The sequence below is a fragment of the Salmo trutta genome, chromosome 3 (assembly GCF_901001165.1).
Source record: "Salmo trutta chromosome 3, fSalTru1.1, whole genome shotgun sequence".
NCBI classification, from domain to species: Eukaryota; Metazoa; Chordata; class Actinopteri; order Salmoniformes; family Salmonidae; genus Salmo; species Salmo trutta.
In genome coordinates this window covers 26,839,742-26,863,478 of record NC_042959.1, presented here as the reverse complement: position 1 = coordinate 26,863,478, position 23,737 = coordinate 26,839,742, and the positions used below count along the sequence as shown (strand labels likewise).

Sequence of the window (23,737 nt, the reverse complement as noted above, 5' to 3'; positions counted from 1 at the left end):
TACAGAAACCGCACAAATGCAAACTATTAGACCTTGAAATCTAGCTTAATCCTTGTTCCTCCCCTGGAGCCGGTGGAAAACGAGCTTAAATTTTGCATCTGTAATTCAAGTCATTGGGGTATTCATGTGGAAAGCGGCCCAGCACCTTCCCACACTCCAGACGTGTTTACTGGAGTGTGGGGGGGCGATAACACAGAGAGAACGCTGAGAGAACATTGGGATAACACAGAGAAACCATTGAGAGAACATTGAGATAACACAGAGGGATCATTGAGATCCCAGAGAGAGAACGTTGAGAGAACGTTGAGAGAATGTCGAGATCGCACAGAGAGAACATTGAGAGAACGTTGTGATCACAGAGAGAGAACGTTGAGAGAAATTTGAGATAACACAGAGAGAACATTGAGAGAACGTTGAGGTCACAGAGAGAGAACGGTGACTGACTATCGACAGTGAGGGTCAATGAGAGCAAGTGGACAGTGGAGGAGAGGAAGCCTGACGTTGGGAGACACAAGACAGGCTTCTGCCCCAGGAATGTGGGTCACAGTAACCGCATTAGGCCTGGTATGGTCAGAGTGGTAATTGCAGTCGGAAAGGGACGGCAGGGCTGTTATAATAGCATGAAGCAGTCTAACGTAACCACCTGAAATGGATAAATTCCTCAAGCCTAGTGGACCGTATTTCACACCATGATTCCAATGTGACAGGAATGAAAAATGGAAAATAAATATATGACTTAATGTTATGTTTAGCTAACTGCCTTCACTGCATGATCATTACAGGTATTACGTCATAGAAAAATAGTTATGGGCCATGCTATATTGACCATGTTCACCTGCATTTTTCATGAACCATCCGTTTACGTCATCGGTGTGGCAGATTATCCTATTATGGAAATCAGCAACTGACAGAAGGGACATACATACCGTCATCTGCATCACTGGCCCCTACGGTGATGATACTGGAGCCAGGGGGGAGGCTCTCGGTGACCGAAGTGCTGTAAGAGGTGGCGTTGAAGACGGGAGGGTTGTCATTGACGTCCAGAACGTTGAAGTAGACCCTGACCGCACTGGCCTGACCACCGCCGTCCTGGGCCCTCCCGGTCAGGATGTAGTACTGCTGGGATTCATAGTCCAGGGGCCGCGTGACGTTGAAGACCCCCGTGATGGGGTTGAGCAGGAAGGTCTCGTCTTCGTCGTCCTCCTCCAGGGAGTACGTGATCTCGCCGTTCACCCCCGAGTCCGAGTCACTAGCCAGGATCGCCGCCACGATGGAGCCTGACAAGTCAAGAAGCAGACAGTCAGACAGTGAGCATTTGAGAGGGTTTTTGGATTGTTGGATTGGGATTCCCTCACGTTTGCCTACCAACTCCTTCAACTGCCATATAAAAAAAATACAACATATTTCATATTTCCAAGTGCCACAGTTTGATGAACAGATTCAATGTCCCGGTAACACTTTATTTTAATGGTTTGTAATAAACCATTTATAAGGAATATATAAATTGTGTGTTCACCATTTATTAATAATTACTCCCACATTAATAAACCATTTACTAATCATTATTAAAGTATTTTTGCAGTCCCTAATCTAAAGTGATTGCCATTTATAATGTAGAAATACTTCAAATGTTTTGAGTGACTAGTGTAATTTCTTACAAAAAGATGGGCATGCCATTGGTAGACATTCCCGCAGTACCTGGTAATAGAACAAGCACACAACAAAGGATGTTTAACGAACTATATATACATGTGTGACTATCTAACATTTACAAATATGGGAATAATGATTCATAAACACTTAAAATAAAGTGTTACAACCTTTATTGACCTAGCTAACTAGCAAAACGTTTGCATTAAAAGCCTTTAAGATATAGATAGACCACATTCACGTGGAATGGCATAAACTTTAGCAGAAATTAATTTGTGAACTTTCACACTGAGTAAGCATGAAAGAACCTGGCAGTTACAAGCAACGCCATGTGACAGTAAGCCTTTTACCTGGTGTCATATCCTCGGGAATGTCGAAGGAGTACGTTCCACGGGAGAATTTAGGCGTGTGATCGTTGACGTCACTGACAGTGATGTTCAGCCTCATATCTGAGGATTGCTTTCCATCGTCGGCTCGGACCAGCAGGGAGTACTTGGAGCGACGTTCCCGGTCCAGTCTCTTGGTGGCGATCAGGTCCCCCGATTCCGGGTCGATCCGGAAACTGTCATCGGCACCGCTGATAATGGTGTAGGTCACCAGCGCATTAGGACCCTGAAGAAATACAAATATAATTGGTTATTTCTAACGGCAGAAAGATTCAGTATAGATTTTTTATTATGAGGCTTTAATAACCTCTATAGGATCAGTGGGTCCCCCGCGGGGCGGTTGAGGTACCGTAGGCTAATGTGATTAGCATGAGGTTGTAAGTAACAAGAAAATTTCCCAGGACATAGACATATCTGATATTGGCAGAAAGCTTAAATTCTTGTTATTCTAACTACACTGTCCAATTTACAGTAGCTATTACAGTGAAAGAATACCATGCTATTGTTTGAGGAGAGTGCACAGTTATGAACTTGAAAATGTATTAATAAACCCATTAGGCACATTTGGGTAGTCTTGATGCAAAATTTTGAACAGAAATGCAAAGGTTCATTGGATCAGTCTAAAACTGTGCACATACACTGCTGCCATCTAGTTGCAAAAATCTAAATTGTGCCTGGGCTGGAATAATTATCTTGCATTTCAAAGATGATGGTACAAAAGACATTTTAAAAAATCATTTTTTCTTTGTATTATCTTTTACCACATCTAATGTGTTATATTTTCCTACATTAATTTAACATTTCCACAAACTGTTTCCCTTTGAAAATGTTCCCTTTCAAATGGTATCAAGAATATGCATATCCTTGCTTCAGGTCCTGAGCTACAGGCAGTTTTAGGCGAAAATTGAAAAAAAGGGGCGGATCCTTTTACATGAGACCGTGATGATTAACATAGGTTAAGGGTTATGGTTAGTCAAAGTCCTGAAGGGGGAGAGAGGGACATCATACTACTTTCTTTGTGAGAGTGAAATTCATGTTCACAACCACCCACTGCGCACGTTCACACTTTTATCAAATACGGCTAATAGATTAGACATTATTATATTAGAAATCTCAATGAGTGAAATATATCGCAAACGCATCACTTAGCAAGCTCCTCACAGAATAGAATGGTCATATGGGTGGAAAGAAAAACTCACAGGAGCTGAATGGCAGTATTCTCTTGGGCCTTACTCTTGGTCTTTGAACTCTGGGGCTATAGAGTTCCTCTATAAACGCAACTAATAGATCCCTTGATACCTTGGACAAGTACAACCCAGTACACATGTGAAAGCCATAGTGGTCCTTTGCAATTGGAGTAGAGGACTGAACGTGGTATGACAACTGAATAACAGTGGCGACAGAGCTTGACATTTATGTTTGTGCTGAGCACAATACCAGAGCAGGTGACTCTCTCCTGATGTCTGATGCTAAGCGAGGGAAAAAAGTCAACTTCAAAAGCTACCACTTTTCAACAGAGGAATTATGTTTTGACTTGTCAAAAGCTAAAAACATCTTTCATTTCAGGGTGATTTCAAGGGTACTTTTGATCTTGACAATATACAATAAAATGGAGTTGACGCAATAAAATAAAGTTGATGTATCTCCCATTTAGTAAGTAGTAATAGTTTATTGCTAGTTTACCAAGGACAAAAACCTCATCATTGTGAGTTACCCCCATTGCAATTCCAGAGAGCCCATTCTCATTCCCAGACCTACAGAGTGGTTCATTTCTTTGTGAGAGGTCAGATTGAGGTTGTGTTCATCTAACAGGCCCCTGTCATCAATCGGAATGCTTGATCTGGGATTCCCATCAGCCACCTGGGCTGCAAACTGGAACCAGACACCCTTCGTCTGCTAATTAATTCTCTGATAGGGTTCAAAATGAGAGAGGAGGAGAGGGAACAAGAGGGGGATGGGAGGGGAGAGGAGTAGGGGGTTAGAAAAGAGGTGGAGGAGTAGGGAAAGAGGGGGAGTGGAGGGGAGAGGAGTAGGGGGACCAAAAGGAGAGAGGAGGAGAGGAGTAGCGGTCCAACGTCTCCCCCTGACACTGACCATTCCCCTGACCTTCCCTTGTAAAAAGACTGACTAGTTTACAGCCGTTCCAAGGCACAGAGGGAAGAAAGAGGGGGGTGGGGGGGCAACCAATTAAAGAGCAGGATTCCGGGCCAGACTTGGGCATAAGGAAACTCATTTAGCAGATGAGTTGCAGCAGCAGCTCGGGGTGAGGAGAGAGACTCCTAGAGCTGTCGAGAAGCGGCCTTGTCCTGAAACAAGACTAGGCCGTGTGAGCCAATCACAAGACAGGTGTTAAAAGTCCAATCACAGCAACGTGTTGAGAGGTGATGTGGTCTAATGCTTCTATTTACAATCCATCAATCTAAACTGATACAGTCATTTAAGAACTAAATGTGTAGGTGATGCACAGTACCAAAAGAAGGATCTTTGAAAGTTATCTTCCCCCCTAGGACTGTTGACTGTGTATTTACATGTAGGGTACATCATACAAGCCAGTAACTGTCTTGTAGGAACTCACTTCAGTCACGCTCATTTGTATTTTCAGCAGTCTTTTTGGCTGTTACGTTGTTGTTTTGCTTCTTTAGCACCCATTGTTCAAGATACTTTTCCTAGTTAGGATCGCTTTTGGTACCTGCATATTTTCCACTCTGTGTCAGAATGCTAATAAAACGAGAATGTTCTCTCCAAAAAGACAAAAAGTGCAGCTTTTTTTCTATTCTTTCAAATAATCAGGTGAGAACCATTTTCTCCAAAAGAGGCCTTCATTACAGGAGAGAGCAAAGCTTTATTCTTTTTCTTTTCCAAACTGAATGCAACCGTTCCCTTCGTTTCGGGAGTAGCGAAAAACAGATGCATAGAAACAGCATTTTAATATGCTCACACATGACTCCCATATGTAGCACTGTTCAATTGGATGGGATCATTATGATGTCTGAATTCAGCCAGTTAGCTGGCCAACAGCTTGCCACGCCTGGTTACGGCTCCATGGATCACATGGGGATTTCTGAACAGGGCCTGAATGCATTCCATACACTTAGTGCCAGCGCAACTTGCGCTTCCTGCGTTAGGATGTGGGCAGAAATTGGCCAACTTTATCTGGAGTTCAGTTTAATGATCATATCTGAGTGCAACTACTTTGTCCGAGGCTGCGTCCCAATACTCTAAACAAGTGCCTTTTCCAACTATAATTTCCTTCATGACCCATACTAGGTAAAATGACTGGATAGGTTTCATCATATTGCTTTCCCCTTTCAGGTACTTTTGGATCAGTGGTCATGAAAGAGAGGAGTCAAGGGAAGGCAGCTATTCGATACTACTGGAACACAGCTCAAGTCTTTATTCCCTTTGATTTTGACTATGAGGAAAAAGTGATAAAGAAAATAACGGAAACCGTCCAAGTCCATTTCATTTAAAATCCTTCAAGATCAGAGCTCCGAGTTCAAGTTCACTTGAGTCCAAGAGAAGTTACTCAAATGTCCTTACAACGCCCTATTAGTCAAAATATTGACCTGACTCCAGGGTTTACAGTCAATGTTCTATTCCGAATACAATGACCATTCCAGAAATGGACTGTGCATGATTTTTCTCACATTCTAACTGGCGAGGTTGGTGAGGTAACAGCTGTGTAATAAAAATGTGTGGCCTCATAAGTTAACGTTAAGTATGAGTGCATATTCTCTCACACACTAATCCCTCCTCACAATGGCCCCAGTTCTTTCCATTCAGCTCCCCTGTCTCATTGGCAGGGCCAAGGAACCGCAGGCCTTGGAGATGCTGGGAGGACCTGATTTTCGCTCAGTGCTGGATTTTATGTCCACATCCTGCCTAAGCTGCGAAAGATGGAGCCTTTTTCTAATCAAGGGTGAAGCCAGTGATGTAATGTGAACTACAGAGGCCCGCGGAGGGACAATCTGCCCGGCGCGAGGAGCCAATCGTTAGCTGCTCTCCTCAGGGCTTGGTGACACCCGTGGCCCCTAGCCATCTCAGGTAACGTCAAAACACGTGATCGCTGGGGACCGTGTGTGTCTGTGTGTGTGAGCAAGAAAAAGTGCTGTAATTTCTCCAACTACAAGTTGTGGTCACTGGTGTACCAGACAACCCTGCAGCCCCCTCAAGGATTGAGGGTGCACGAGCACTGGAGGCCCATGCGCCCATCATCGATTGTCAATTTTTTTTTACTTAATAAATAATTTTGACAGTAACCCTGCAAAAAGTCATTCATAAACCTTTTTCATTTCCATATATACTAGTACGCTAAGTGTTTGTTTCTTGGGCTTCAGGAATGTGACTGATCAAACTGCGTTACGCCAGTGGCTGTGGTCGGATACTTGGTAAAATAATTTCAGAGCGCATTAATTGGACGGAATTCTTATTTAATTTTTGGGATATTGGAAACTACGTTTCTACCTGCAGCCACTTTAAGAAATCCCCTAACAGAGGCTCACATCTGCTCATTTCCAGATAAGAGCAATAGAATGTATTTAGGAGGTTGAGCACTTTAGATTTAAGTACGGCACCAAATCTAGTCAAGATGTACATAAAAAAACATACATTTTGATGGTAACACAGAGATAACGACGGTATGCCTTGTACATTTGCTTTTTGTAATGGCTGCCTTTTGGCTGATCCTTCCCTCTAGCATAGGGGACGGGGGAGTTATCTGCCAGAGTTTCATTCAAATAGGCATCCGCACAGACAGAATATAGAAAAGGCCAATCCTGGGAGACTTTACCTCATCTGCATCTGTGGCTGTTAGCTGCATTATCTTGAAGCCATCACTGATGTTCTCTTCGATGGTCACGTCAAGAAGATCGTTCGGGAAAACAGGTGGGTTGTCGTTGACGTCCTGGAGCGTAATTTCCACCTGGAGAGAAAGAAAAACACCACCATTTCCATGAAAACAGTGCCAAACAATGCCTGCTATAGCCGTTAGGTTCACTGTGAAACGTCCTGCTCGCATTTCTGACAGATATGCGCCCAGCAGGGACAAGTGATCATTCTTCCACTCTTCATAAAACTGCAGCGGGCTGGGGAGAGGAGAGTTACTGAAATGTCAAGTGTTTCATATTCACATTCTGAATAGTCTTATTTTAATGTCAAGTGTAGAGATCAATGGTAGTTTGATGTGTAGTTATCAATGCATTAGACTGGGACAGTTCCACTCATTTCCACTCATACTCCACAATCCAATCTCATCCCCTAACCCAAATATGCATTTCAATGCCAGTAAACAGTCTTCACTTTGAATCATAACAGACATTTCCGTTTGCATTCTTTGTTTATTGCTTCTATAAATATGGAAAAGTCGGGTTTGAATTCTCCAGCGTTGCCATCTCCATTAATGTTGACAGTGATTATGGTAATTATTTGCATCTCTATGCAGTCTTATTCAGTCCTCCAGTTGAATCTGCCACTGAGCGGGTTGATGTGTGTTGCTGAGGCGCAATAGGCCCCAAAAACAATATATATACACCTTTTGGATCATGTGTATATTGATATTGTGCTGCTAGATATTACTGCTCTGTTGGAGCTAGAATCAGAAGGATTTAGATATTACTGCACTTTTGGAGCTATAAACATAAGGATTTAAATATAACTGCACTTTTGGAGCTAGAAACATAATCCTTTAGATATTACTGCACTGCTGGAGCAAGAAACATAATAATGTAGATATTACAGCACTGTTGGAGCTAGAAACATAATCATTGAGATATTACAGCACTGTTGGAGCTAGAAACATAATCATTGAGATATTACAGCACTGTTGGAGCTAGAAACATAATCATTGAGATATTACAGCACTGCTGGAGCAAGAAACATAATAATGTAGATATTACAGCACTGTTGGAGTTATAAACTTAAGGATTTAGATATTACAGCACTGTTGGAGCTAGAAACATAATCATTGAGATATTACAGCACTGTTGGAGTTAGAGACATAAGGATTTAGATATTACTGCAATGTTGGAGCTAGGAACATTATCATTTCGCTGCACCTGCAATAACATCTGCAAATCTGTGTACGCAATAGGCCTGCCCCAACAAAAAAGTATCTTGGTCGACCGAGAGTCGTGTGTTCTTTCGACGAATCGATTGGTCGAAATTTTAAAACATGAATTTTTCCATATATAGACACACCCTATGTTTGAATAAAATCAACTATATGTAGGCTACTGAGCTTGTCTGATACTTTAAGCATTGCGATTAAAAATTAAGACAAATTACTAAAGAGGGAGCCAGAGATCAATATAGTCTAGCCAGAATAAAAAAAATCTGTTCCCAACCCTCCTCCTCCCGCTGCCCGCTGCTGCTGGCCTTCACAGATTCTGCCATTAAACTCTTGAAGTTGCCGATAATAGGCTACACCAGCAGTCGACAACCTTTTCCATTTGGAGTGCCAAGTTATCATACCATTTCTACTGATCTGCGTGCCAGTTATGATTTTCATATGCATATTTTTGTGGAACAGTTTCATTTAATTTATATGTCTTCGTATCTCAAAATAATTTAGAATAGTCTTCATATGTGACCCAATTCAGGAAACTAGGCGTATGTCGCAAATCACGACTTCACAGGAGCGCCTTTTGAACGTAAAAAATATATTTTTCATCAAAATGCGTTTTTGGCAGAAATGCCTTCTCGAACATGTGAACTTTCATGTGCCTTAATATCAAACGTGTATGTCATCTGTAAATACAAATTAAATTGTTAAATTACGAGCCTAGTTGGTTTAGCCAAAGAAAAAGTCAGCAACATTCCTGCTAGCCATGATTGGCTGCGATAATGATTGGGCTGGACATGCCGAGAGATGAGTTTGGATTGGTCTGCAGTGTTGTATCTTGTGTCTATAAAACAAGCTGCTCGTAATGCGTAAATAATCCTTCCTACTGCAATTTTCTCGAAAGATATTATGTTAGCCATGGACAATTGCAAATATGTTGCTACTGCTCTCAATAACATTGCTTCCCTGAATTTATAAGGCGCTATCGACAAAGGTCAGTGGGAAAAAGTTGTGATGGACTACTTTCTGGATGACGATCATGCCATGCAATGCTGACTCTCTCATTTTATAACACGTTTTGAAATCAGTGGAACACAACGGGCCAAACAAGCTGTGCAAACTAAACGAAAACAACACAGGCTGTCTTATAAAAGCGGTTGCAGTCTGCCGTGAAGCTTTCATCCATGTATACAGGTAAGAATCTAGCTACAGATTCAGATATTATGCGTTTCTAATTTTGCCAGAAAGTTGTTTCATTGCAAACTAAAGCTTGCTGTTAGCAAGCCACCTGAAGTTTGATGGCTGACTTGCTAACTAACAACGAACCTAACGTTATTTGGTTAACTTTAGTTTGCTACGACAATCGGTTTGTATTGTTAGTAACGTTACTCTATGGATTGGGATTATAGTTCCTTTTTTAGCTAGCTAGCTAACGTTAATGTGACATGTATAAACAAAAGATCCCAAGTTAAAGCTTGCTGTTTGCTAGCTAACATTAGCTGAGGTTAGGTGGCTGGTTTGCTAGCTAACATTAACTTATGTGTATGAAGTGTGTGTAACGTTAGTGATGTTTTCTCAGAATGCCATTTCGCATTGCTAGTTATAGCCTAATGTTAGCTGGCTAATATTGAACTTATTGGTTAACTTCAGCTAGCTATGACAATTGGTTTGTATTGCTAGTTAAAGCTTGCTATTAGCTAGCCAGCTGACGTTAGATGGCTGGCTAGCTACAGTAGCTAACAATACCTGTATGAACTGTGTGTAGTGATGTTCTCAATGCCATTCCGCATCTATTGTATAGTAAATCTAAAATATTTGTGTATAATTTGTCTTTCAGCATTAATCAGTAGAACACGCCTGACTAATCCACCAGTCATACAGTCATCAAAAAGAGAGCTGGCCCAAGCAAGCAAAGGCAGCAGCGCAGTCATTAACAACATGCACCATTTCTTCACCAACTATGGAGTTGGGAAAACACGTGTGGACCTGAATTGGTATGCTGCAAGCCAGCAGCATACCACCCTGCATCCAACTGCTGGCTTGCTTCTGATGCTAAGCAGGGTTGGTCCTGGTCAGTCCCTGGATGGGAGACCAGATGCTGCTGGAAGTGGTATTGGAGGGCCAGTAGGAGGCACTCTTTCCTCTGGTCTAAAATATATCCCACTGCCCTGTGTAGGGTGCTGTCTTTTGGATGGGACGTTAAATGGGTGTCCTGACTCTCTGAGGTCATTAAAGATCCCATGGCACTTATTGTAAGAGTATAAACCCTGGTGTCCTGGCTAAATTCCCAAGCTGTCCCTCATATCATCATGGTTACCTAATCATCCCCAGCTTACAATTGGCTCATTCATCCCCCTCCTCTCCCCTGAAACTATTCCCCAGGTCGTTGCTGTAAATGAGAATGTGTTCTCAGTCAACTTACCTGGTTAAATAACGGTAAAATAAAATAAAAAATAAAAAATTGTGATAACTGCAGTGGCCAAAACAAGATTGTGCTCTGGTATTGTGCCTGGTGGACCATGCACAAGCTCCACCACAATCTGGACCTTCACTTCCTGATCACAGGCCACACCAAGTTTGCCACTGACTTGTGCTTCAGGCTCATCAAGCAGCGCTTCAGACAGACCAGAGTGAACACTGTCTGAGATTGCTGGTGTTGTGAAGAACAGTACTGTGACAGGGGTCAACATCCCAGAGCTGGTTGGACTGGAGGATGGTACAGTGCTGGTGGAAAGCAATGGCTGGCAACAACACCTGACTCCGTACTTCAGGCCACTGCCACAGATCAAGCAGTACCAGCACTTCAAGCAGTACCAGCACTTCAGGTAAAAATTATTATTATTACTTGTATGAGGTTATTCTTATCTAAACTTGGGAGGTGAATTGATGTTGTGCAGGGTTGTAATGTCTTCAGAGTTTTTTGTTATTCCCTGTTTTAAAGCTTTGATGCTCTGGAGCCTGGTGTTGTCTCCAAGGAGCGTTCAGACTGTCAGGACCAGGTTTCAGCTGCTGCGCAATGCTGACATCCTTCCTCCCATAGATGGTCTGCCTGTAAAAGCACCATCTGGACTGGACACAGCTAGACAACATCATTTTGACAAGATCAGGGAGTTTTGCGACAAAGAGGCTATGGACATCACACGCCCTGCACCAAAGTCAAGGGCAGGACAGAAACAGGCTCTCTGAATATAGATTCCTTTGTTCATGCTTGGTTTGGACGGTCCAGTCATCAGCACAATCTGCAGTGCCTCTATTCACATGACTCTCTCCTAACACATACGTTGCTGCTATTTTTTTGTGTTATCCTGCTGCTCAGCCACTTTACCCCTGATTGTATGTACAGTTCAAGTCGGGAAGTTTACATACACTTAGGTTGGAGTCATTAAAACTCATTTTTCAACCACTCCACAAATGTCTTGTTAAACAAACTATAGTCTTGGCAAGTCGGTTAGGACATCTACTTTGTGCATGACATGAGTCATTATTCCAACAATTGTTTACAGACAGATTATTTCACTTATAATTCACTGTATCACAATTCCAGTGGCTCAGAAGTTTACATACACTAATTTGACTGTGCCTTTAAATAGCCTTGAAAATTCCAGAAAATTATGTCATGGATTTAGAAGCTTCTGTTAGGCTAATTGACATCATTTGAGTCAATTGGAGGTGTACCTGTGGATGTATTTCAAGGCCTACCTTCAAACTCAGTGCCTCTTTGCTTGACATCATGGGAATATCAAAAGAAATCAGCCAAGTCTGGTTCATCCTTGGGAGCAACTTCCAAATGCCTGAATGTACCACATTCATCTGTACAAACAATAGTACGCAAGTATAAACACCATAGGACCACCCAGCCGTCATACCGCTCAGGAAGGAGACGCATTCTGTCTCCTAGAGATTAACGTACTTTGGTGCGAAAAGTGCAAATCGATCCCAGAACAACAGCAAAGGACCTTCTGAAGATGCTGGAGGAAACAGGTACACAATTATCTATATCCACAGTAAAACCAGTCCTATATCGACATAACCTGAAAGGCCGCTGAGCAAGGAAGAAGCCACTACTCCAAAACCGACATAAAAAAGCCAGACTACGGTTTGCAACTGCACATGGGGACAAATCTCGTACTTTTTGGAGAAATGTCCTCTGGTCTGATGAAACAAAAATAGAACTGTTTGGTCATAATGACCATCGTTATGTTTGGAGGAAAAAGGGGGAGGCTTGCAAGCTGAAGAACACCATCCCAACTGCGCATCATGTTGTGGGGGGTGCTTTGCTGCAGGAGGGACTGGTGCACTTCACAAAATAGATGGCATCATAAGGATGGAAAATTATTAGGATATATTGAAGCAACATCTCAAGACATCAGTCAGGAAGTTAAAGCTTGGTCGCAAATGGATCTTCCAAATGGACAATGACCCCAAGCATACTTCCAAACTTGTGGCAAAATGGCTTAAGGACAACAAAGTCAAGGTATTGAAGTGGTCATCACAAAGCCCTGACCTCAATCCTTTAGGAAATTTGTGAGCAGAACTGAAAAAGCGTGTGCGAGCAAGGAGGCCTACAAACCTGACTCAGTTACACTAGCTCTTTCAGGAGGAACGGGCCAAAATTCACCCAACTTATTGTGGGTAGCTTGTGGAAGAATACCCAAAACGTTTGACCGAAGTTAAACAATTTAAAGGCAATGCTACCAAATACTAATTGAGTGTATGTAAACTTCTGACCCACTGAGAATGTGATGAAAGAAATAAAAGGTGAAATAAATCACTCGCTCTACTATTATTCTGACATTTCACATTCTTAAAATAAAGTGGTGATCCTAACTGACCTAAGACAGAGAATTTGTACTAGGATTAAATGTCAGGAATTGTGAAAAACTGAGTTTAAATGTATTTGGCTAAGGTGTATGTAAACTTCCGACTTCAACTGCAGATGTGTACCTCACTCAGGTTTCAACTCAGGTTGCATGGCCTTAACTTATGTATGGAATACTATGTGATAAGTGCGTGTGTAACAGTATATAAAGTTTGCTAATGTGCTGGTGTGAAGGCATTTGGGCAGTGGTGAAAAATGTTTACTTAAGTGAAAATACTTTTAAGTACTACTTAAGTTGTTTTATGTGGTATCTGTACATTACTTTACAATATATATTTTTGCCAACTTTTACTTCACTACATTTGTAAATAAAATAATGTACTTTTTACTCCATATGTTTTCCTTGACACCCAAAAGTACTTGTTACATTTTGACAGGAAAATTGTCCAATTCAAACACTTATCAAGAGAACTTCCCTGGTCATCCATACTGCCTCTGATCTGGCAGACTCACTAAATACAAATGCTTCGTTTGTAAATTATGTCTGAGTGTTGGCGTGTGACCCTGGCTATCTGACAATAAAAAATAATACAATTGTGCCGTCTGGTTTGCTTAATATAAGGAAGTTGAAATGGTTTATATTTTTACTTTTGATACTTAAGTACATTGTGCCCCTGGCTATCCGTCAAATTATTATACTTTTTAATATACAATTATAAATACAGTTTAATATAAGGAATTTGAAATTATTTATACTTGTACTCAAGAATGACAATGTAGTACTTTTTCCACCACTGGATGTGGCTGGGGGTTATAGCATTTCTTTCACATGACCCATCAATTTAGACAAGTGTATCTGGGTAAGCGTCATCTATTTTTATCTGGACACTTTCTGTTTACCTGGAATTTTTCCTTATTGTAGACTACTACCGCTTTTAGCCTTTAGCACATGACCTCATGTGAATCCTTAAAGAGATGGGTGGGGCTAAAGCTTAAGAGGGTGTGAACAATGCTGAATGGGTGTAGACAAAGTAGAGGTCTCCAGTAGGTACCAAAACATTCAAAGGCCCTTTTCTCAAAAGTGTGTTTACAAATGTATCAACTTTCAAAGCATAATTACTTTCCCATTGTTCCTCGAAAATGCCATGTAAGATATACCATTTTGTAGCTCTGAGTCTCTATATTTATCCAATGTAAAAAACAGAAATTCAAATTTTGAGTTGCATATTTCAAAATCAATGTCATGTGGTTAATCAAAATTATATGTAAATGAAAATTATACAAATCTAAAAGTAACTTCTATTGCCATTGCCAATATGTAAAAAATAGCCTACATAAAGCTAACAAATAAAAACATTGCAGCGTGCAGGTAAAAAATATGATACAAATAAATATCCTATAAATCACATTGGCTCTGCTTGGCCAGTCTGCAAGGAACTTGAAACATTGTATCAACTAATAACTTGGGTCAGGCCTGAAGCTTGTGCTAGCAAACTTGCTACATTGTATAAAATATTCTGGGTCCTCAGAGTTTCCTGTGCCAGTGAGCTCCGGACAGACACACACAGCTGTAGGCTATTTGCACAAGGGATAAGAAGTAATCAGGCAGGCCTTTTCTTATGACATTTTTTCCCCTTTCATGCTGAGTGGTTATCGAAAGGGAGAGAGCTGGAAAGATTTTTCAAATAGGCTACATTGAGGAACTATTATCATTATCAATGGATGTAAAAACAGACTTTGTTTATTTGTTTTTAGAGGCAAAGAAAACATTTCTTTGAGAAGATCCACAGTGACGGTGAGTTAAGACAATCATAAATAGTATCAGATCTCCAACTGGACACATTTAAAAGCCTACATTTGTGCAAAGGCCAGGTAGTCCTAGTTCTACGCGTAATCAGGTGCATGTCCTTACTCAAGATTGACAGGAGCGCTCCAAACAAAAGACAATGAATAAATTGAAAATGGAATGAAATAAACCAAAACTTTTTCCTCACAAGTGTAGCCTAGGTTGTTGAGCCTAGGCTCTGCAAACAATGTGTCCATTCCTACAATAACAACGGTAAGACTGTAATAATAATAATATATTGAATGCATTAACAGAAATTATCGTCACCAAACAAACATTGTGGATTATAAATGATTAACCGTAAACGTATAACTGGTGATACTGGTGTGCCATTCCCGTGGCCTCCGCAATGGATTAGTCCACTCCAACAGGCATGAGTCAAACAGGTGTCTTGTGTGCCATACATTTTTTATATATATATTTGCCACTGGTTGCCCCAAAAAATCTTGGTTGACCAACAAACAGCCTATCGACCAAACAATCGTCCAGTCAACTAAATGGGGCCAGTCTTAGTACGCGACCAATAAACTTTGCATCACGTCCACCAACCGAAGTTTCCCCCACAGGCATTTACTATGCAGACAATTGGCTTCAAGGCCGCAGGACAACCAAGAGGGGGAAGATACAGGAGTCTATTCATGCCTGCCATTGACAGGAAAAACAGACCTCACGTGCTCCTGCAAATCCACTCTAAAACAAGCCGCATGCAGGATCTATGAGCAAATGCCACCATCCAGACCCTTTTCAAGAGCTGCAGCCCATTACAGATGACCCAGTTTGAAAAGCTTTAAGACGCCTGGACAGAGATGGGCTTAACATACATCAATTGAATTGAGAGACTTCTCATTGATGACTTGAGCACTATCATTGCTTTGCTATAACTATTTTCATTCACACATTCCAAAGCCAGATGAAAATTGGATTTGTAAGTCTGAATGTTTACTAACGCTGTCCAAAACCAAGAGCAGTCTTGAAAAGACTATGATTACAACGTGTCTCCACGCTGACCGCTTATTAATCTGATTCTGAATCAGAGGTTTGGACTGTTCAGTGGTCTCTGTCTGGGATGAGGATGTGGTGGATCTGACCTTGGGTCCAGATAATTGGACTTAACGCTGGGCCTCGCCGGCCATCCCGGACGGGGCACCTTTTACCAGGTAAAAACAAGACGGGAGACGACATCACTTGCAGAGCCGAGGGACTCGGCAAAGTCAACAAACAATGCATATTTATCTTCCGACCCATGTCCTCTTGATGGGTAAAAAATGCAAGGTCCAGTTCAGAGGAGTGAACTAATTAGAGAAGAAGTGCGGTTATGAGAAATAATTATAGTTTACATTACCCAAGCTCCCCTGGGGGAGAGATATCAAAGAGGCTTTGGTGAAAAATTCATCGGAGGAAGATGAAGCGAGGTCTGGAGGGAGGAAGGAGTTGTTTCGTTCCCCTGCTCAAACCTGTCACTCAGGCCCAGATGCCCCGGTGTGGTGCAGGTGAAACACATAGTTTACAGGGGAAAAGATTGTGTTTCAGGCCACTACTATTTCGAGTTGCAGCTGCTAACTGGCTGCTATGCTCCATTATTTATGCCTGCCATGAATGATTCACAGGCCGAGCCACTCCTGAATGCTGTCGATTATGATACCTTAAGTGGCCGAGGACTATTTGCCAGGGTCTACGCCCGTCTAAGCCTGCAACTTGGAGAGAGGATTTCTTATCCAACAGGAATTGTTCACACAGTCTAGTCGGTCAAATCGATAAATCAAGGGCACATATTTCTTAACACAGTAAGGTGGATTCCTATTCTTCTAGATGATTCATAAAATCCTCCATGTACCATTCCATTCAACCTTCTGGCCAAACCTTGCAGCCCTTTGCCAATTATAAGAGAAGAATTGCACACACTTCATCCATTGAGCTACTAGGAACCTTGCGGGATTTAAACACTTCATAAGCTCAATTTGTAGTCTCAGCAAGCCATATCTTCAAGCAAAAAAAAAGGCGGAGACTGCAGACACTGAACACTCCAACGGTTTCACTCCCTCTCACTAACAGTAACAAAATGTACTGAAACAGCCACTCCATCGTAGTGCGCTTGAGCCGTGTGGTGCACGGTGAGGAGAAACATAGGACCTGGTTTCCATGGTATAGGCATCGCCTGCATCCCTGAGAGCACACTACATTTCCCTTCTTACCATCCTCATATTGTAAAAGGTGGAAGCACTGGGAGTGATTCACACACACTTTCCCCCCATGTCTCATACTTGCAGCCGTGCCAAGATGACTGCACAGAGATGGGGTGACGGGCTGGAAAGGGGTCATGGAGGAAAGACATGCAGTCTTTGAATATTACCCCCTATAGTCAGTACACATATTTTGTGAGTTAGTGAGTCAGTCAGTTTTCTACCAGTGGAGGGGGCTGCTAATTAATTAACTCAATGCTGGTCTGCATTAAAGATGAGTAATAAGTGACACATCAGTTACTCCTACTCATTACTGTGATCGCAAAGACTCCACCTGAAAAGAGCAAAAGAAACATCAGCAAAGTAACGTCTCTCTTTCTAACACTATAACCTCTGATACAACATGTTGGAAAGCCAAGTCCGGTTCAATTGATCATAAAAACTGACAGGGGAAAGGGGTGCGTCTCGTGTAGAGAATAATCCTTTCAAAATGATTACAGGTCTCATTAGACATTGTTGACGGCTTGAGGTGATAGTTCTTGGAAGTACCGACTTCCAGCACATTATTTTTTTGGCCTTTTGAAAATTGAATAATTCCATTCTTCATAACCAAAAAATGATTTTGTAGCAGTAGTGTACTTGGAACTAATGTGCCGAAAACCTGGATCACCAGGGCTATTTCACTGTAACACTTCATCATAGCACAAGGCCAAAATCATGAGCAGTTAAAAGAAATTACTCAGACGTTGGCTTTGAATAAAATAAAGGGTACAAAGAATGTTTTTATCGCCAGAAAATGAACTCGATACTAAAACCTTTAAAACGTGTTGATTCTATAAAAAAATATTTGAAAAAAACGTTGGCGGAGGCCGAATGCACAATTTGTTTTCGGTGAAATTACGTTCATCTGCTGTTATGTTTGGCCAATAATTCAATAGGGCCTTGAGGTAGCTGGAGTATGGACAGAGAGCATGTTGGGAAAGAGAGGAAATGGAGCCATCACTGGAGCATCTCACATTCACTTCTGACTTCCAAGCACTAAGGACTGGATGCAATCCGCTCGCGACGAAGATCACAGTTTTTGCGTGGTTGAAATGTAAAGGGCATTTTCGATTTACCGTGAATGCAGGTAATGCTAATATTTAGGCGCTATGGATTGAATCCACCTTCTAACTCCCCATTACCAAGGTCAGCCAAGACACTTATAAAAAATGAACATCTTGTATCATAGCACCTCTCCTCTTTCTAGAGATCTAATTTAACTGTACTGTAAGAATATTAATATGTATATGAATAGTGTGTAAATAGTATTTTTGTTGTCTCTTGGTGTCTTCCTAATATAACTGCATATATTATTTTCAAAGTAATGTAATTTTAAATGTAATGCAAGAACTCTTATTTTATTTTTTATTTTCAATTTAATATGTTATGTTGTTCTTGTCTATAACTGTTCTGTACTTCGTCATGTATTTGTACGTTTTATGTGGACCCCAGGAAGAGTAGCTGCTGCATGTGCAGTAGCTAATAGGGATCCTAATAAACTAAACTTGAATGAATAAAGACAGTCATTTCATACAATGAACACACCTTCCATGGTTCTAAGCAACCCTATGCGTTAGTGAGATCATACCCTTCCATGAGATAGGATAGGATAAAGTAATCCTTCTACCCCCCCCCCCCCAAAAAGATTTAGATGCACTATTGTAAAGTGGTTTTTCCACTGGATATCTTAAGGTGAATGCACCAATTTGTAAGTCGCTCTGGATAAGAGCGTCTGCTAAATGACTTAAATGTAAATGTAAATGAGATTCAGTAGTATTTAAGAGGCACTGTACTGTTTGAAGGGCTCTGTCATCTTCCTGACTCTGGGAATGGATGGCCGACCCTCTAGAAAACCCCAGGCCCGGTGTCTGTGTTTGCATTGCTTAATCTGAAAAGCGTATGTCATGGTCGATGCACGTCTGATGAATGCCCTGCTATAGCTCAGAGAATGTAAAGGCGGACTGGGGTGATACAACGGCACATTCAACATTATTTATTTCCTGTGGCTCCTGAGACTTGCAGACAAAGACCATCTTTATTTCACTTTATCTTCACTCTCTCTCCCCATCTCTCTCTCCCTCCATTTCTCCTTTACTCATTTAACTGTTTAGATATAACGTCAGCGATTTTTGGGCCCCAGATTTATGGCCATGGCGGCTTAGGGACCGGCGAGTTCCGAGGGTCAAGCACAACTCCAAGTGCCATTCCAGGCTTCGTTTTTAAGAGCAAAAGGAAACATAAGCAAATAATAAAGGTGACGGCTCAGGTATAAATTATCTTATCCTCCTGCTTTTTACACATACGCAATCACGACTGGCTTGATTTGTCAAACAAAAGCCCCCGCCACGATCAATCTTCCTGACCGCAGCCGGCAGCGTGTGCTCCAGAGATGGGAATTGGACTGTGCCAGGACTGGGAATGTACACGGGAAAAGCTAGACAAAGCTGGAACGCCGCCAGACCCCAACACACAGTGCTGGGGAGAAGTCAGAATACGGTCCTATCCCCCGAGCTTCCAAATCTTCTCCAGCCGGAAAAAATCCACGGAGAGAGAAAACTAAACAAAACAAGAGTGCCTGCAAACGATCACAAAGCACCTCGTTCTTATGTAACCAACGAGTGGTGGAGAGACAATGCCGGACAAGTGGCTTTAATAAAGAGGATCACCGTCCTCTCAGAGGAGCACTTCAGCAACTGTTAAAAGATAGTTTGTCTACAGTCGGCCCTCCAAACCCCCTGCAGCCTCTGCCAAGCAAGGTTCCCTCAATGTGTTTAGGAGGTATATATAATCCTAAACTAATAACCCATAGTCTTTTTGGACCGGAGTATTGTTTCATAGAGTTTCTGGGCTCATTGTCCCCACATAAAGACTTGAAACAAATCATGATGAATTGTCGTTTTTAATGGTCCAAGGTCTTGCATTATCCAGAATGTGAATGCAGCGCTGCTATTTTTCTCCATAAACAGTCATATTTCTTCTATATTGTTGGTACCAGGGAGAGTTTAGTGGAAAGTTTAATTAGTAGTTGAACTATATCAGAGCTAACGAAACAGACGAGAGACAAAGTTTACCTCTCCTTGAGGCCCCAGCCCACTACAAAGCTATCCTCAAAAAACCACCATAGCCTACAAACTACATATCCCAACGATAAAAGGTTAGAGAAATTTAAGAACATCAAAACATGCACACCTTATTTCTCCCCAAGAGAGAACGATAAGGTAAAAAACTAAAACAGGATTTGCAAAAATTCTGCTTTGAAGTTTACAAAAACACATTTTTCACAGTCGTTCTTAGGCTCCTGACAAAATGGAAATAGACTTATGGGACAACATCTCCATCTCCATCTTGGAGCTACGGGCCCTGCGTGAGCCTATGGCCTTAGAACTACACTTTATTCACTATCACCATCCACTATCGCATTCAAACCACATTGAGCATGCAGGAAAGAAATAGGGGGAATAAAACACCATGCTAATTGCGCATAAAAAAATCTTTACAAAAAATTCAACTCATCCCATTTCCTACCACTGCCTGCTGTTAACCCTCGAAAACTGCTGAAGAAAAAATGACAGAGTACAGTACAATTGTCTTTCCCATTGCCAACTGATAGTGATTCAGAGTCATCATAAATACTGGAAGATAATACTGAGTGCCCCTGCATGCAGTTTCAAGTTCAACCCAGGGGATTTCAACAAGACAACTACTAAATCTAAGGGATACAGATACAAGGCATGTCTCTTTCAAGCCAAAGTCAGGCTCCAAGACTTCTGGAAGGAGAAGGCTTTAAAGACTATTCCGGCATCCATTTAATAGTCGCTGTCCGCAAGTGATTGATGCGTAAGATTTTCAGAAGCAGGGAGCAGAAAAGGCAATGGTGATATGCTCGTCTGGAGTTGTCCAAACTATGCATGGAAGACAGTCAAATCTGCAGAGGCTGCTCATTTATTTTCAGTGATGTACGTCACTCGGTTAAACTATTATGGAAGCTAAGAAATTGTCATTAAAAAGTGAGGGCCCTGATGTGGCTTCGAGGGCATCAGGGGAGGCAAGAGCTGACCACATGACTTCTCCCCAGTCCACTAACAGAATATGATTGGGAAGGTGAAAAATGAGGATGGATTGGGTGGGGGAAGGAGGAAGGAGGAGGGATTGGGGTATGAGGAAGGATACTGAAGTCTTGTGTGCATTTTATTCCACAAAGGTGAATGGAGGGTGGTGTGTGTGTGTGTGTGTGTGTGTGTGTGTGTGTGTGTGTGTGTGTGTGTGTGTGTGTGTGTGTGTGTGTGTGTGTGTGTGTATGTTTGTGTGTGTACCCTCCGGCTCGTGCGTGACTGCGTGACTGTGTGACTGTATGTATGTATGTATGTATGTATGTATGTATGTATGTATGTATGTATGTATGTATGTGTGTATGTAAGTGTGTGTGTGTGTGTGTGTGTGTGTGTGTGTGTGTGTGTGTGTGTGTGTGTGTGTGTGTGTGTGTGTGTGTGTGTGTGTGTGTGTGTGTGTGGAGTGATTAAATCTAAAACAGGACAAACTCTGTGTGAGAACAGCTCTGGGCACCCCCTGCAGCCTCTGTTTATGTGAAAACCCCGAAAACAGTAACAATGGGAAGAGTGAACAGAGAAAGACAGCGAGAGGGAGGAGTGAGGGGGAAAAGAGAGAGGGGGAGAGAGAAAGAGAGCCCAGCGGTCGGTACCTAATCAGGAATGGTTGTGCATGGCGGCGACTCTCCAAGCTCCCTGACTGTTTAACAGCCTTAGAGGGAACTCGGAAGGAGCAGACATGCTCTGGCCAACAGTCGCTCCAGGATCGCCGCAAGAACACAAACATGCAAATCGCAAACCACAATCACACTTTTATGTGTTTACTAGTCACCAACGGGTTGACGAGTTCACTTTTTTCAGTCCCAGACAACAAATGATAATGTAGAAACATTTGTTGAAATGTAGTTCTGAGAGACTTGCTGCTAGCTTTTTGGTAAAGAAACTGAAGTACACAGCGTTCATCTATGACAGTATTATCATACACTACACTAGTATTGTACAGTAGTAATAAGACTAGAAGGACAGTTATTCATTTGAGTTGAAAATATTAGCCTAGCATATGTGCAATGACGTTTTAGATTTTATTAAGGACCCTTAGTCTACCACTGCAACTACTACTGAAGAGCTAGCTTGAGTTAAACACTGCTTCAATCATAAAATTACATTTGGTAATTCCTGATCCAAAGAATAACCAAGTTTTTTTCTCCTTCGTAACCATGCAGCTATTTCTCATTTTGCGTCCCATACATCTGCGTCGGTCATTTAGGAACCTGACAGGAACCGTTTGGCAAGATGGCCTGATCCGAAGACATTTTGAGGGGCAAAAAAAAATACAAAAATCGGAGAAATGTTGATGCATTTAACATGAGACATTTTTTTTTTTTTTAAGAGTTCTGCCAAATAACTTGACAATAAGAGACAGTTTCCCCCTACAGAGGCCATTCATAGCAACAGACTGTGGCTGGAGCTAGCCTGTCGTCTCCACTGAGCAGCCTGCTTTTCAACCACCCTCAAAAGGAGTTTAATGCTTAATGTTCACTCATGAAGATGGGCTCTCTCTGAATACCATCCATCGTAAATAACTCGTCATTTGTATGCACTTCAGCCACCGTCAATGCTAGCATGGGAAGCAATCGACTGGCTAAAGATGAGCTCTCGAATCACTGAGATCATTACTGGATTAAAACGTAAATGGCTCCACCATGTTGCCAGTGCATGTTAACTACTATCAAGGACTTTTATTATATATTTTCAATATAAAATGTAAATCTTTGCTACTTCAAAAAAAATATTGAAAAAAAATGAAGTTTCTTTTATAAAGACATGATGCACATCTTCCACATACTGACACTTTCCATCCCTTCTAAGTAAGTTATTCTGAGTAACCTTAATTTGAAGCGCTCTCCTCTTGATTTACTGTCTGTAGCATGAAGGGCTCACTGTCCCAATAGCATAAATGAATGATGTACATGGTGTCCTGTTGGAACCTCTCAAATGGATCATTATAATTACTGTCTCTTCAGCAAGAACAAACATGTTAGACTCAGTTTGTACCAGTTTCCAATCATTTTCAAACCAGAAAATGCTGTTTAAAAAGATAAATGTTGGATAATTTTAGTTAGTATTAGTTAGCACGTTTAGTTTGGCACATGCTGAATTGGTGACTAGAGCAGTAGGGTCTTCCCTTCGGGCCTGTCTGAGGAACAAAAAGGAAATGGATCAAAAAGATCCAGCTTCAGAGCCACCCTGTTTTTTCTCGTGGCGCGCTTGACTGCAGCCGAATGGCTTCAAAACAATCAGTCTCAATTCCCATTCAAGGAACTTATATAGACGATTAATTGTGAACTCATGAACCCACAGAACGAGCTTTGGGGTAGGAAGCCACTCATACATTCCTACTGAGCTTTAGCTAGCTACCGCTCTCCTCTCTCTGTCTTTGCTATCATCCATAACACCTATGGGCTTTCTGGGGGTTTTGGGGTCACTTCACAGGGTCAGAAGAGCATTGGCATTGTGGGAGCTCCTGGATACTTGGGGGTCAGGACCCCAGTTTAGCAAAACACTGTCATTTGTTAGTTGACCTTTACTGCAAACCCTGACCTCTATTTTAAGTCCATTCCTCCATTCTCCAGTTTTCTAGAAGATGGAGGAAAGGAGAATGGGGGGACTGGCTCTGTTGTTCATTTGTATTGCTATTCACCAAAACCAT

General features: G+C 41.7%; 1 protein-coding gene across 1 annotated transcript in view; it reads right to left on the bottom strand.

Moving 5' to 3' along the window:
• The window catches only part of LOC115171327 (protocadherin Fat 4-like), a 101,189-nt gene that overhangs the window by 34,293 nt on the left and 43,159 nt on the right, over window positions 1–23,737 (bottom strand). The window contains exons 2-4 of the mRNA XM_029728040.1: window positions 6,826–6,957; window positions 2,001–2,262; window positions 927–1,277 (exon numbers count right to left, since the gene is read on the bottom strand). Coding sequence (XP_029583900.1) covers window positions 927–1,277; window positions 2,001–2,262; window positions 6,826–6,957 — 745 coding nt within the window. The remainder of the gene's footprint in view (window positions 1–926; window positions 1,278–2,000; window positions 2,263–6,825; window positions 6,958–23,737) is intronic.